The sequence below is a fragment of the Mytilus trossulus genome, chromosome 1 (genome assembly GCF_036588685.1).
Source record: "Mytilus trossulus isolate FHL-02 chromosome 1, PNRI_Mtr1.1.1.hap1, whole genome shotgun sequence".
NCBI lineage: Eukaryota > Metazoa > Mollusca > Bivalvia > Mytilida > Mytilidae > Mytilus > Mytilus trossulus.
Genome location: NC_086373.1, coordinates 7,464,143 through 7,479,905, shown reverse-complemented (window position 1 = coordinate 7,479,905; position 15,763 = coordinate 7,464,143). Strand labels below are relative to the sequence as shown.

At 30.8% G+C, this 15,763-nt stretch overlaps 1 protein-coding gene across 2 annotated transcripts in view; it reads left to right on the top strand.

Moving 5' to 3' along the window:
* LOC134713947 (probable global transcription activator SNF2L2) overlaps window positions 1-15,763 on the top strand; it is a 39,798-nt gene that overhangs the window by 11,576 nt on the left and 12,459 nt on the right. For both annotated transcript variants that reach the window (XM_063575217.1, XM_063575223.1), the window contains exons 12-26: window positions 354-407; window positions 3,536-3,588; window positions 4,106-4,244; window positions 4,625-4,788; window positions 5,597-5,774; window positions 6,477-6,605; window positions 7,115-7,228; window positions 7,610-7,723; window positions 8,431-8,532; window positions 9,323-9,459; window positions 9,944-10,086; window positions 10,590-10,777; window positions 11,393-11,623; window positions 12,359-12,436; window positions 12,955-13,062. In XM_063575217.1, coding sequence (XP_063431287.1) covers window positions 354-407; window positions 3,536-3,588; window positions 4,106-4,244; window positions 4,625-4,788; window positions 5,597-5,774; window positions 6,477-6,605; window positions 7,115-7,228; window positions 7,610-7,723; window positions 8,431-8,532; window positions 9,323-9,459; window positions 9,944-10,086; window positions 10,590-10,777; window positions 11,393-11,623; window positions 12,359-12,436; window positions 12,955-13,062 — 1,932 coding nt within the window. The remainder of the gene's footprint in view (window positions 1-353; window positions 408-3,535; window positions 3,589-4,105; window positions 4,245-4,624; window positions 4,789-5,596; window positions 5,775-6,476; window positions 6,606-7,114; window positions 7,229-7,609; window positions 7,724-8,430; window positions 8,533-9,322; window positions 9,460-9,943; window positions 10,087-10,589; window positions 10,778-11,392; window positions 11,624-12,358; window positions 12,437-12,954; window positions 13,063-15,763) is intronic.

Below are 15,763 nucleotides of genomic sequence, written 5' to 3'. Positions count from 1 at the left end.
GTCATTTTTTAACAATTTTCACAAAATTTGTAGATTTTCACTAACATTTTCCACAGAAACTACTGTTATAGATAGAGATAATTGTAAGCAGCAAAAATGTTTAGTTAAGTAAGATCTTCAAACACATCACCATCACCAAAACACAATTTTGTCATGAATTCATTTGTGTACAATGTTTAATATTAACATAGACCAAGGTGAGCGACACAGGCTCTTTAGAGCCTCTAGTTTTAATTTACTTAACTGCTTAAAGTACACTTCTGGTTCCGTTTAACTAATTACCTCTCTAAGGGTCCTGGACCCAATTTAGGGAATGAAAGAAAGAAAAGATGGTAAAATGTTTGTTATTACAGGAGAAACCTGCTGAGATTCCAGTACCAGTTATACAAGAGGTCACGCCAAAGAAGGTAAGTCATTGTAATCTGATTATTGATATTACTGTTGTAACAATATTAGATAAATTGAATCAAACATTTCAAAGGAAAATAGTTTAGAAGTTAGTATTATATTGAATTGATTTTACTTTTATCACTTAATGTCATATGAATCCCTCTTTGTCAGTTGAAAATTTCATGAAACAGAATTTTAATGCCAAATTAGAGATTTTATCCTATTTTCATGATCCACAGAACATAGAAAATGATAGTGCAGATGTGGCATCCGTGTACACAGCTACTTTAGCATAGGTACTATTTCTGTACTAAAAATCTGTAGTACTGGAAATTTACTTTTAATATTCAGTACTATTTGTTACTTTAAAATTATTGTAATATTTAGGTACCTGTATTTTACATGCAGTACTTGATTTGTACTTGAAATTTAGGTACTGCAGGTTTTTGGTTACTACCGTTACATTTTCAGCATTTTGAAATAAAAATTTCAAACATGGAATATTGTAATATTTCTGTACCAAAATATTCTGTACAAATCAAGTACTGTAAAATACAAGTACCTTATGGTGACTTGAGAAACACGGGTATCACTCAGATTACAATTCTACCTTGACAGGTAAGTTTGTATTTAGCCTATAAAATACTTATTTAGCCTTGAGAATTGAAAGGTCAGTTTATCCCATTCATACAATAGGACTTTACCTATAAGGGTCAGAATGGGGTTTACAGAATAGAGAATACATGTAATAGCAACAAAAAATAAGAGAATAGAGAAAATGAACAACAAAATAAAGAATAGAGAATTATGTGGTGCAAAGTTATAAAGAATAAATGTGCAAAATAACTTGAAAAGGTAACTTGGGTAACTGTAATACAATACTGATAATATAACGGTCAATGTACATAACTGATAAATAATCTTGTAACAGAAAGACTAAATAGCAAAATCATTTTCATCAGAAATTTACAGAATGAGAGTTATTTTTAAGGCTATTAAAAGAAAAATGCACTAAGAAGTTAAAGAATAAAGATATTAATAAAAACCCATGCAGGTCCTCATGTCAAAATATAGGACACATCATTATTCTTCCAAGACTAAACAGATACTAGTCAAACTGGTTTTAAACTAGAAATTTAGTGAAACTGGTTTAGTTTAACTGACTGCTTCATGCCCTAGATGTCTATTTCACAGTGACCTTATGTGTTTGTGCTAAGAGTAGCATATTAATCTATTGCAATAAAAAATCATAATATCTAATAAAATTTGTAGATTTAGGTAACTAAGTCCTTATATTTGTATAAAGTAACATTTGTTTATAGTGGAAAATTGTTTTAACGTTGAATAAGCTACAATTAAAAATTGCTAGCCGGTCCCTCTCTGTGATTACTATTAGATAATGCTGGTTCATTTGCCAATCAATCTATCATCAAGAGAAGATAAATCATGCGGTTTTCGTTCATAGTCTTTTTCAAAAATGTTGAACGGTTCTTTATATTGGTATGTAATCATTTTAGACTTTCAAATTTATGAAATTATATTCGTACATCAATGTTTTTGATACACCAATAACAAAAACTGAAGTATATTGAATTGATACATTTTGTAATTATTCAAAATTATATCAGAAAAGTAAACTTAATTATAAATAATGAACCTGTTAAGGGGAGAGAATACTCGCATAACTTTTTCGAATTGGCACATAATACAACGGAATGTCACTCTTGCATACAAATGGCACATCAATAGAATTAATTAACTGTGCAATCATCCTCCACCTTCAATGATGATTCTAAATTGTAAATATAACCAAAAGTTGTTAATATATAGATAGTGAAGACTAATGAAAGCTAACCCACTGTAAAAATATTTCTTTGCAATTTTTTAAAACTTCCTCAGAAAAATGCTCGAGCCACTTGACTTTCAAAGCTCAAAATTAACGATTTTACACAATATTTGAATAAAGTAGTTAAAAATTATTCGCTTCTCAAAGTGTAAGACGCAATAAAAATCGTATGCTTGCACCATCCTACCGAAATACGGATTTAATTAAGTCCTGAACATTTCGACATTTCTTCGTATATTTATATCAAAACCGGTTTTAACCAAATCACAAGTACGTGTTAAGATCTGACTAAATACCTTTTCCCTGATATCGTCAGGTAAAGTTGCTACTAAGAGTACATCATACTGTCATATTTCTTGATTTTCTGTTGGGACATGACCTACATTGTAAACATGCAAAACAGTGGCTTGAGATTTCCAGTTTACAGGAATCAATATAATCTTTAAAAGTTTATATGAATTGATATTAGTATAATAAATTAATATTTGGAATTTCATATCCTGGTTGATGATGTTTTGTTTTGGACCAAGATGTTTTCTTCATTCTTGATCACACTTGATTATTTAAACCTTCAATGCACATTTAAAGATATAGAAAAAATTTCAGCTCTCATTTAAAATATTTTGCAACTAAAACTGTCAGATTTGGTGTAAACATATTACAAGACAGTATAATAGATAACCTGCAAGCATAGTCTATTTCTATAAAATCAAGCAGATAGCTTTTTTTTATATTTGGAAAAAATATTCCATGTAAAGAAATATGCAATTAAAAGGCCTAAAATAACCATAAAATTCAATTTTAACTTATTTTGAACAATTAAATCAAGATGCGCAAAGTTTAAGTATTGGTCAGAATATAGGGTTCTTTTGTACTTAAACAATATCACAATAACAATAAAGTGACCTTAATTTTGGACAAGGGAAATGGCATGAAGCCAAATTTATCAACTCCTATTGTATGAATGGTCTAAACTGACCTTTCAATTCTCAAGGCTTAATAAGTATTTTATAGGCTAAATACAAACTTACCTGTCAAGGTAGAATTGTAATCTGAGTGATACCGGTGTTACTCAAGTCACCATAATATTACAATAATTTTAAAGTAAAGAAAAAGTATTTAATATTAAAAGTAAATTTCCAGTACTACATATTTTTAGTACAGAAATAGTACCTATTCAAAAGTAGCTGTGTACTTGGGACACATTTTTGTTTTCTCATATAACAGTTCTTTGTTGCTCACTAGTATTATGTGAAATTATTTTGATCTGACATACTTAAACAAGAAAATCATTTTCAGATCATAAAGTCATCAGAAGATCTCGATGAGGAGGAAGCTAAGAAAATTCTCAGGTAAATAGCATACTGATTAGTTATATACAGGTAAATAGCGTACTGATTAGTTATATACATAGTTTGTATTTAGTATTATGTTTAAATTACTCTTCAGATTCGTACTTCATTTGGCCTGGGTTTTTTCCTTTTGATGAAAGTATATATGATGAGTCTTTTGTAGAAGAAACTCCTGTCTGGAGTACAAAATTGTAAGCCTGGTATCTTTGATGTGTTATTTTTTATTTAGGTAAAATCAAAATTCATATGTAATACATTTGTTTTATAAAACATTTATGAGAAAAAAAATATCCTCAAGAAAAAATCAATGCGTTTTGAAGATAAGGAGCTGAACGATATATCACAAAGAATGCCATTGATCAGTTTTGTGAAGATGAAAGGCATTTGTGTCATACTCAATAAGTAGCCTAGTGTCCTTGATGACTTTTTACTTGATTAAAAAATTTGATTCTAACATACAGTTGATGCAATCTTATAGTTTGATAGTTACCTATAAATATGTTCTTGTTGTTTGCAGTAATGCGACACATGAGGATGATGAATATGAGAACTTAAAGGTTAAAGAAGCCCAGAATTACTATAGCTTGGCACATACTGTCAAGGAAGAAGTGGAACAAGCTTCTATCATGGTCAATGGTCTATTAAAAGAATATCAGGTAAAGAAGTTATAAACATTGGTATATCTTGTTTAATTGTAACTAAGGAAATGTACTGAATAATGTCCAGACTTAAAAGTTGCTAATAATCCTTGAAAGACAAATTTTTGAACCCCCCCCCCATGACAATTTTCGTTGGAAAATATTTTTGTTCACCACTGCTTCATGTATTAAGTTTAAATATTAGCACAACAGAACTATTCTGTTTATTTGGGGAGGGGTATGATATATACTGCCATGTTGATTTGAATAGACTTGTTTTCCTCGAAAGGATATTGATACTAAACTTTCAGGGGCCAAATAATGACCTCTACCGTTGGTCCACATTTGTATAGTGTGATCCACAGTAGTACTAACATGGTTTTATATTGATTTAACAGCTGAGTGGATTGGAATGGCTTGTATCATTGTACAATAATAACCTGAATGGAATCTTGGCTGATGAAATGGGTCTAGGTAAAACTATACAGACCATTGGACTGATCACATATCTAATAGAGAGGAAGAGAGTAAATGGTCCATTCCTTATCATTGTTCCATTGTCGTAAGTATACTTGATATGTTTAATACTAAAACAACCATGCTATGTAGGGGCCAGCTGAAACACGCCTCTAGGTGCGTGAGTTTCTCGTTGCGTTGAAGACCTATTGGTAGCCTTGTGGTGTTGTCTGCTCTATGGTGAGGTTGTTGTCTCTTTGACACATTTCCATTCTAATTTTAACCTTATAAAGTAAAATGAATTGATAAACATAAGGTAAACTTTATGAGGTAATAATTAGTGGGTAAACTCTCTTAGATTTTCAATCATTTTAATATTGAATAAATAATAAGCAGCAAGAGAAAGAAGAATCATGATCAGCAGTGTTACTTTAAGTTATCATTATTAACAACCTAGCAACTGAAAGTATTGCTATTCAATTTTGTCATTGAAGACTCATATTAAAAAAAAAATGAATTTTCATAGTTGCTGTTACTAGAGGACTGAGATCAATCTAAAAAAAATAAGATTGCAATTTAAAGTTAGTAAACAAGAATTAGTGTGAAATTCTATCTCACATCAGTATCTAGTATAAAAGACCATTTAAATACATGCACTGCTATCTAACTTATTTTTATGGTTATTTTATTTTATATTAGTCCTTTCTAGCTGACTTTGTAGTGTTGTGTTTTTCGTGATTTCTAATTTTCTTGATGTATTTATATAAAAGAAGATAACTTATTTTCATATTATATTTGTGTTATTTTTCTTGTCGCGGAAGTCCCAAATATAAATTTCTTGTGAAAAAAAGTTGCTTTGCAATAAATGAAACTCAAGCGAAATGAATTGACTATAACTATTATCTCTATTACAGTACATTATCTAACTGGGTGATTGAGTTTGAGAAGTGGGCGCCATCTGTTGTAATAATTCCCTACAAAGGTTCTCCTAATTCAAGGAGGCTGTTGTTACCTATCCTGAAAGCTGCCAAATTTAATGTACTTCTTACAACTTATGAGTATATCATCAAAGACAAAGCTGCCTTGTGCAAGGTATGACCAGATTCATTTATATATTGCATTTTTCTAAATATATACTCTTCATAGAATCACATGATATTTGAATTAGGTTTATTAATACATGTATAAAATTGTGTATCTGATTCCAATCAAATGAAAGGGAAGTAACATGCTAGATATTGTCTGTTTTTTAAGATAACCGACAAATTATATAAAAACAGAAATTAGACAAACTTTAAAGTACTTTTGTACCAAATACTGGTTAAGCAATTTTAAATTATCATGGGTTAATAATACTGTTGTAAATCATATCTTTGTAAGATGGTTAAATTATCATGGGTTAATAATACTATTGTTGGTAAAAAATTGTATTTTATTAGGTATTTAATTCTAAGCATTTTACTTATCTCAGAAATTGATAACAAAGAATAATAATGATTTCATATGTTAAAATTGTTATGCCCCTTTGTAGCAGAGGGGACATTAAGTTTTACCCCCATTCGTCTATCCGTCCATACATCCCAAAGTTGGTTTCCGTTTTCTAACTTAAGTTTGCCTCAACCAAATGCTATGAAACTTATACACTGCTTTTCACCACAGAATACAGATCAAAGTTTGAATTTTGGTGGTGTCACTTCAACCGTTATGCTCCTTTGCAATTGGAATAATAGGAATCTAATATCTGTTCTAAAAATATCAATGATGTAATTGTAAAAATTAATTTTTAATTTATAGATACGCTGGAAGTATATGATAATTGATGAAGGACATAGAATGAAGAATCACCACTGTAAACTGACACAGGTGTTAAACACACATTACCTAGCCCCACACAGATTGTTATTAACAGGAACACCATTACAGGTTAGTATTTTATTGACAACAAAGTTAGGCTGCTATTTGTTTTATTGTTAGTGCCCTGTGGAGGAGTCACTATGTCCACCTCTTTATCAAGCCTCAAACAATTACTTTTTTTTGTGTTGGATTTCAATAAATATTGATATATAGGTATTTAGGCTTTACAAACAGTTCAATCTTGATTCCCTGTATAAAAAAATGGTAAATTGTAGTTTTTTGTTCAGAAATCAGAAATTTTTTAAATCTTTGATTGATATAATATATAGGTATAATATGTTATTCTTGATTCACAGTATCGAAAATTATAGGTCTGCCAATACTTTTGAAATGGACGCAACAATACATTAAAAAAACATTTTGGTTATAACAAAACTAAATATGTTGTGAAGAATTCATCCGGAATCAAGCCAAAACTTTAAAAAAAAAAAAAAAAAAAAAAAGTAAATATTTGTTTTAATGGTATTATATGTATATGTGTTGATTTTCAGATTAATTTTAATTTGATATAATTTCAGAATAAATTGCCAGAGTTATGGGCCTTGTTGAATTTCTTGTTGCCAAGCATTTTCAAATGCTGTGCCACATTTGAACAGTGGTTTAATGCACCATTTGCCATGACAGGAGAAAAGGTAAACAAATAAATCATAAAAAAAATGTATAAATTGACCTTTATGTGCTGTGAAATGTTGGTTTGTTTAAAAAAAAAAAAAAAAAACCACTTTATAAATTTCATGCATTTGAAGTGCTATTATGAATTTACCTTCATCATTTCTGCTCAAATCCTAATATATGAAAACTATGGATGCTTAAAAACTGAAACAGTTGAAGGGTTGCATTACAAAAGAGGACATAAGAATAATAGCAAAATCCACCAGTCAATTTTGCCTTAGGAAGTAAAATTTTTTATCATGCTATTAATTTGTAAAGTTATAGATGAATAATTTTAAGAAAGGTTAGGATGTTATTACAGAATTTACCGGTATAAGCATACTATTATTATTTTGTTTTAGGTTGAATTGAACTCTGAGGAGACGTTATTGATCATCAGACGTCTACATAAAGTACTACGTCCCTTCTTGTTGAGAAGACTGAAGAAAGAAGTAGAATCTCAGTTACCAGACAAGGTAGATTCTATCTTGTAGAAATGCCTATTCATAACATGTATATGTGTGTTTAAAAGTTTCTGGAAAGCATTTTTTCAGTGAATATTTGAACAAAAATAAGAACAAAATTGTTTTGCACCTATAATTTCAATGATTTGCTTACTCAATACTTCCGATATTGTCATATTGTTTTGGGGTAATAAATGATCTTATTTTGATAGTGCAGTGCAATTTTTTGACTCAATATATATGATCTTTAACATTTGATGCATTATATGTTACAACAAAATACTATAAGATATTTTGATGAATACTGCATGAAGAAGTACATAAAGAAATTATCATATCAATTTATTGAGTTGAATAAAGTATTTGCACTTTAATCATTGGTCAAAGATAAAAATGTATGAGCTCGCACTTTAATCATTGGTCAAAGATAAAAATGTATGAGCTCGCACTTTAATCATTGGTCAAAGATAAAAATGTATGAGCTCGCACTTTAATCATTGGTCAAAGATAAAAATGTATGAGCTTGCACTTTAATCATTGGTCAAAGATACAAATGTATGAGCTTGCACTTTAATCATTGGTCAAAGATACAAATGTATGAGCTTGCACTTTAATTATTGTTCAAAGATACAAATGTATGAGCCATACATGCAGAACATGTAGTTCTGCTTGAATATTATTTTTCTGTTTTTTTCAGTTTGTGAAATTGTATTTTTTAGGTTGAATATGTTATCAAGTGTGAAATGTCAGCCTTGCAGAGATATGTTTACCGTCACATGCAGTCTAAGGGTGTGATGCTTACTGATGGAAGTGATAGGAAGGTAGGAATCTTACAACAATATTTTCTACTTTTACTTTATATTTTCATTCCATCTGTTTTTTGCCTGCAGGGTGGTCAAGGAAAAGTTAGAGCTAAGATGATTAAAACCTCTACTGATAAGTTGGAGGTCCCAGATAATAATCAATTGCACTATTGTATGTTAAGTCAAGATTACCTTAACTGATATCCATAATATTTGTATGCCCCACTTATGCCCCACCTACGATAGTATAGGGGCATTATATTTTTGGTCTGTGGCTCTGTTCTTCCGTCACTTTGTTCGTCTGTGCCACTGTTCATCCCACTTCAGGTTAAAGTTTTTGGTCAAATAAGTTTTTGATAAATTTGAAGTCCAATCAACTTGAAACTTAGTACACATGTTCCCTATAGTATAATTTTTTCTAATTTTAATGCTAAATTACATTTTTACCCAATTTTACAGTCCATGAAACATGGAAAATGATAGTGCAAGTGGGGCATCAGTGTACTTTGGAAACATTCTTGTTAAATATTGTTTAAATCTATAAAAGGGTTTGTATGAAATTTGGACAACGTAATCAATAACTGTGATTATTTTCTTTTTATGCAAGTTTGCAACAAAAGCTATAGGTTTACAATTCTATTGCTAAATGATTCACATTGTCGAATAGGTGGGGGGACTTAATGTTTAAAGGTCACATTATCGGATGAAAATCTATTTGTGTTTGGATTTCAACAAAAACTGATATATAGGTATAATATACTTTTGAAATTGAGTCTCAATACCAATTTATAAATCATTATTTTGACAGGGTGGTAAAGGTGGAGCTAGAGCTATGATGAATACCATAATGCAGCTTAGAAAGATTTGCAATCATCCATTTATCTTCCCACATTTAGAGGAAGCTTTTGCTGAACACCAAGGATTTGGTAAAAGAGAAGTTACTGGGTATGTTCTTGTCTTGTGCTAGATATGTTTTGTTTAATCTTTAAAAGAATTTTAAGTACATTATTCAAACAACAACCAGTGAAAAACTAAAGTTACACATTTTTTGTACAAGTTGAGAGAAGCAAATAAGATTTAGTCTTGAACTAATTTACTTAGTAAAAATTGGATATGGAATGGTAAAATTATACAAATCAGTATCAATAGATATAAGCCACATACAGAACCACTCTTATTTGGCAACTGTTTCTTTAAAACCATGAACGATTCTCATAAAGTAAGTACACTTATAATCTTGAACTTTAATCAACAATTAAAAATTAAGTACCTCCATAGTCTAAATGACAAAGTATCAAGATTCCATTTTGAAACATATTTTATTATTTTAATTCTTAAAAATTCTTGATGATGCCATAAATGTTACTGGATGAAAAGAAGATTACAGAGTCCAGCAAGCCAATTATATAAATTATTATGTTTTTTACAGCCCAGATTTGTACCGAGCAGGAGGAAAGTTTGAATTGCTGGACAGAATACTACCCAAACTAAAGGTTACAAATCACAGAGTTTTGTTGTTTTGTCAGATGACAACATTGATGAGTGTAATGGAAGATTACTTTGTTTACAGAGGTAAGCAAATAACAGGGAGGATTGAACATGTCAGGCAATTGCATATAGATTCTGTAAATTTAGAAACTATTGGGATATTTTTATTATTGCCAAAAACGTGACAGGGTTATTATCGCAATAATTTTAACTAGCATTTTTCTCAATGTCACAAAAATTAAAATTGTATTTTAGTCTAAAATGATATAATAAATGCACGCAAAATTTCTGAATTTACAGTACTACATATAAAAGAAAAGAATTTTTTTAACAAATATGATGCATTAGAAATGCTTCCTGGATTACAACTTTATCAGGATTACTCAAAAGTCAGCGGGAAAAGCCAAGGATGTAGTTGTAAACCAATGTAGGCACCACTACTGATTAAATATAAACTTTACAACAGGGCATATTTTTTATCTTCTGTGAAGTATTGGAACATTGTGACTTTTATGTAAATGCATTGAAGACGATTGAATTAAAAGTCTTTTAACAGAACTTGAGCATTATATACTTTTGTTATACAGGTTACAGATACTTGAGATTAGATGGAACAACTAAATGTGAGGACAGAGGACAACTATTAGCTTTGTTTAATGATCCTGAATCACCTTACTTTGTCTTCTTACTGAGTACCAGAGCTGGTGGTCTAGGTCTCAATCTCCAGGCTGCTGATACTGTTGTTATATTTGATTCTGACTGGAATCCTCATCAGGTAAGATGCTGTTATTTAATTGACCAATTCATGTCATTACTGAGAAATATATGCTTTAAATTACTATGGTAACTGAAGTAATATTAATTAAGCAGGTTTTATCTAACATATTATGCCCCACCTACCATAGAAGAGGAGTTATGTTTTTTGGTCTGTATGTCTGTTCGTACGTTAATGCCGCAACTACAGTAGTAGAGGGACATTATGTTTTCTGGTCTGTGCTTCCATTTGTCCATCTGTTTGTCCCATTTCAGGTTAAGGTTTTTGGTCAAGGTAGTTTTTGATGAAGTTGAAGTCCAATCAACTTGAAATGTAGTACACATGTTCCCTCTGATATGATCTTTCCAATTTATATCCTAAATTAGATTTTGACCCCAATGTCACGTTCCACTGAACTAAGAAAATGATAGTGCAAGTGGGGCATCCGTGTACTATGAAAACACTCTTATTTAATTGTACTTCAGTTCCAGTATATGCTTCCATTTTCCGATATCATACATTATTGTGTACACAAGTAAAAGTTTCATACAGTGAAGCATATTTAACTATTTATAAGACTTGTGTATCATAATTGACTATTTATAAGACTTGTGTATCATAATTGACTATTTATAGGACTTACAAGCCCAGGACAGAGCTCATAGAATAGGACAGAGGAATGAAGTCCGAGTTTTAAGGTTGATGACAGTAAACAGTGTTGAGGAGAAGATTCTGGCTGCTGCTAGATACAAACTTAATGTGGATGAGAAGGTTATTCAGGCTGGTATGTTTGATCAGAAATCTACTGGAAATGAGAGAAGACAGATGTTACAAAAGCTACTGTTACAAGATCAGGAAGATGGAGAGGTAGGTATTCTATATGTTAAAACTACACATTGAATTACTTAATGAAGTCCAAAACCAACTTATGGTATAGTGAAATGTGGGGCTGGTGAGGGGAAAAAGGGTATCTTCTTTGTGTGATTTACTCCTCTTATAGTTTTCAACAGGTCCTTGAAATTCACTGAATGGTTGTACATATGTAAAATATCTGAGGTGCTATTATAGAATTGTTTAAGGAATTTTTTCCTGACCTTGGAGTAAGTAATTTTCAGTAAAATGTTCAAAGCATGGTACCAGTGTTGTGTAAAAAGCTTTTCCTCCTTCAGTTTCAACCAAAAATCCCTAAAATTGAAGACAGTTATAAGATGTTAAATTGTGCACCTGCTATTATGGAATTGTTTAAGGAATTTCTTCCTTTTCATCTTAACTTAAAAACATAGTCAGCAAAATTTACAAAAATAGAACTTTCAATTTTGTGTTATCAACTCCCTTTCAACCCAGACCAATTGAACTTTAGAATATACTGTGGATCCATTTATTTTTGTGTGTACCAATTCTCATGGATTAAGGAAAACCTTCATGTTCGTGGATTAGTAGAAGTTTGCATGCAAGCCTATTGAAAATAGTTATATTTGTCGAACATTTTATTTGTTTTCGCCTGTATTTACGAAAGCTACGAAAATTGGTATCAAACTATAAAATAATGAATTTACAGTATTGAGAGATATTGAGATGAATGTACAATTTACTGTTTTATAGGAAGAAGATGAAGTGCCTGATGATGAAACAGTCAACCAGATGATGGCTAGAAGTGAAGAAGAATTTGAGATGTTTCAAGTGAGTACATTTACAGTATAACCTTTGTAATACGCGGACCAGAAAAAAATGTCGAATACTCAAGGTTTTTTCTGCAAGGATAGGCATATTTTAGGATCATGAAAATGTGTCCCTTAAAGCAGGATGTTGGAATACTTAGATGTATGATTCAAAAGGTTACACTGTTAAAGCAGGATGTTGGAATACTCAGATGTCTGATTAAACAGGTTACACTTTATATCAAAGTTAGAAGTGAATAGAAATATAGTTTTCATGATAGATATGAATGATAAAGGAGATATGTACAAATGTATCAAATATATAAACTTATATGGTGGCTAGAAGTTATGTAAAAAAGATTCTTAGAAAAATACAATTTAAAAGTAATATTGGGTGAACATGATCATTTCAAAAATATTTGATACTAAAATTAGAAAGGTTGAGACAAATATAAATATTCATTGAACTTTAGACTATATGAAATATGTATTTAATGATGTGGAAAAGACCTAAAACGGTTAAATTGATTTTTGTTTTAGCAAATGGATATAGATAGAAGGAGAGAGGAAGCAAAGAATCCAAACAGGAAACCACGTCTAATGGAGGACGATGAACTGCCGGAATGGATTCTGAAAGATGAAAACGAGGTAGTCATTAAACTATTTTTTTATGAATCAGAAGCATCATTTTGGTTTTCATTGAAGAATTGAATGTTTCTTTTTGAAATTTTATTGAGGTGTATTTCTGATGATAACATTGATTGACGGAACAAATTTTCAGCACCTGATGCACATTTCAACAAATATTGTTTCTTCAGTGATGCTTGAAGACCAAATAGTAAAATCTTGAAAATATAAAACCTATTGCAAACTTGAAGACATATGCATGAACATAATAATGATTAAACCTGTACATTTGTATATGTTAATGATTAGAGAGAGAAAAATAGAAATGTCTGTTTGTGTATTGTAGGTTGACAGACTAACATGTATGTTTGTGTATTATAGGTTGACAGACTGACCTTTGTTTGTGTATTATAGGTTGACAGACTGACATTTATGTTTGTGTATTATAGGTTGACAGACTGACATGTATGTTTGTGTATTATAGGTTGACAGACTGACATTTATGTTTGTGTATTATAGGTTGACAGACTGACATGTATGTTTGTGTATTATAGGTTGACAGACTGACATGTATGTTTGTGTATTATAGGTTGACAGACTGACATGTATGTTTGTGTATTATAGGTTGACAGACTGACATGTATGTTTGTGTATTATAGGTTGACAGACTGACATGTATGTTTGTGTATTATAGGTTGACAGACTGACATTTATGTTTGTGTATTATAGGTTGACATTTATGTTTGTGTATTATAGGTTGACAGACTGACATTTATGTTTGTGTATTATAGGTTGACAGACTGACATTTATGTTTGTGTATTATAGGTTGACAGACTGACATGTATGTTTGTGTATTATAGGTTGACAGACTGACATGTATGTTTGTGTATTATAGGTTGACAGACTGACATGTATGTTTGTGTATTATAGGTTGACAGACTGACATGTATGTTTGTGTATTATAGGTTGACAGACTGACATGTATGTTTGTGTATTATAGGTTGACAGACTGACATTTATGTTTGTGTATTATAGGTTGACATTTATGTTTGTGTATTATAGGTTGACAGACTGACATTTATGTTTGTGTATTATAGGTTGACATTTATGTTTGTGTATTATAGGTTGACATTTATGTTTGTGTATTATAGGTTGACAGACTGACCTTTATGTTTGTGTATTATAGGTTGACAGACTGACCTTTATGTTTGTGTATTATAGGTTGACAGACTGACATTTATGTTTGTGTATTATAGGTTGACATTTATGTTTGTGTATTATAGGTTGACAGACTGACATGTATGTTTGTGTATTATAGGTTGACAGACTGACCTTTATGTTTGTGTATTATAGGTTGACAGACTGACATTTATGTTTGTGTATTATAGGTTGACAGACTGACATTTATGTTTGTGTATTATAGGTTGACAGACTGACATGTATGTTTGTGTATTATAGGTTGACAGACTGACATGTATGTTTGTGTATTATAGGTTGACATTTATGTTTGTGTATTATAGGTTGACAGACTGACATTTATGTTTGTGTATTATAGGTTGACAGACTGACCTTTATGTTTGTGTATTATAGGTTGACAGACTAACATTTATGTTTGTGTATTATAGGTTGACAGACTGACATTTATGTTTGTGTATTATAGGTTGACATTTATGTTTGTGTATTATAGGTTGACAGACTGACATTTATGTTTGTGTATTATAGGTTGACAGACTGACATTTATGTTTGTGTATTATAGGTTGACAGACTGACATGTATGTTTGTGTATTATAGGTTGACAGACTGACATGTATGTTTGTGTATTATAGGTTGACATTTATGTTTGTGTATTATAGGTTGACAGACTGACATTTATGTTTGTGTATTATAGGTTGACAGACTGACATGTATGTTTGTGTATTATAGGTTGACATTTATGTTTGTGTATTATAGGTTGACAGACTGACATTTATGTTTGTGTATTGTAGGTTGACATTTATGTTTGTGTATTATAGGTTGACAGACTGACATTTATGTTTGTGTATTATAGGTTGACAGACTGACATTTATGTTTGTGTATTATAGGTTGACAGACTGACATGTATGTTTGTGTATTATAGGTTGACAGACTGACATGTATGTTTGTGTATTATAGGTTGACATTTATGTTTGTGTATTATAGGTTGACAGACTGACATTTATGTTTGTGTATTATAGGTTGACAGACTGACATTTATGTTTGTGTATTGTAGGTTGACAGACTGACATGTCTGTTTGTGTATTATAGGTTGACAGACTGACATTTATGTTTGTGTATTATAGGTTGACAGACTGACATTTATGTTTGTGTATTATAGGTTGACAGACTGACATTTATGTTTGTGTATTATAGGTTGACAGACTGACATTTATGTTTGTGTATTATAGGTTGACAGACTGACATTTATGTTTGTGTATTATAGGTTGACATTTATGTTTGTGTATTATAGGTTGACAGACTGACATTTATGTTTGTGTATTATAGGTTGACAGACTGACATGTATGTTTGTGTATTATAGGTTGGCAGACTGACATTTATGTTTGTGTATTGTAGGTTGACAGACTGACATGTCTGTTTGTGTATTATAGGTTGACAGACTGACATTTATGTTTGTGTATTATAGGTTGACAGACTGACATGTATGTTTGTGTATTATAGGTTGACAGACTGACATGTATGTTT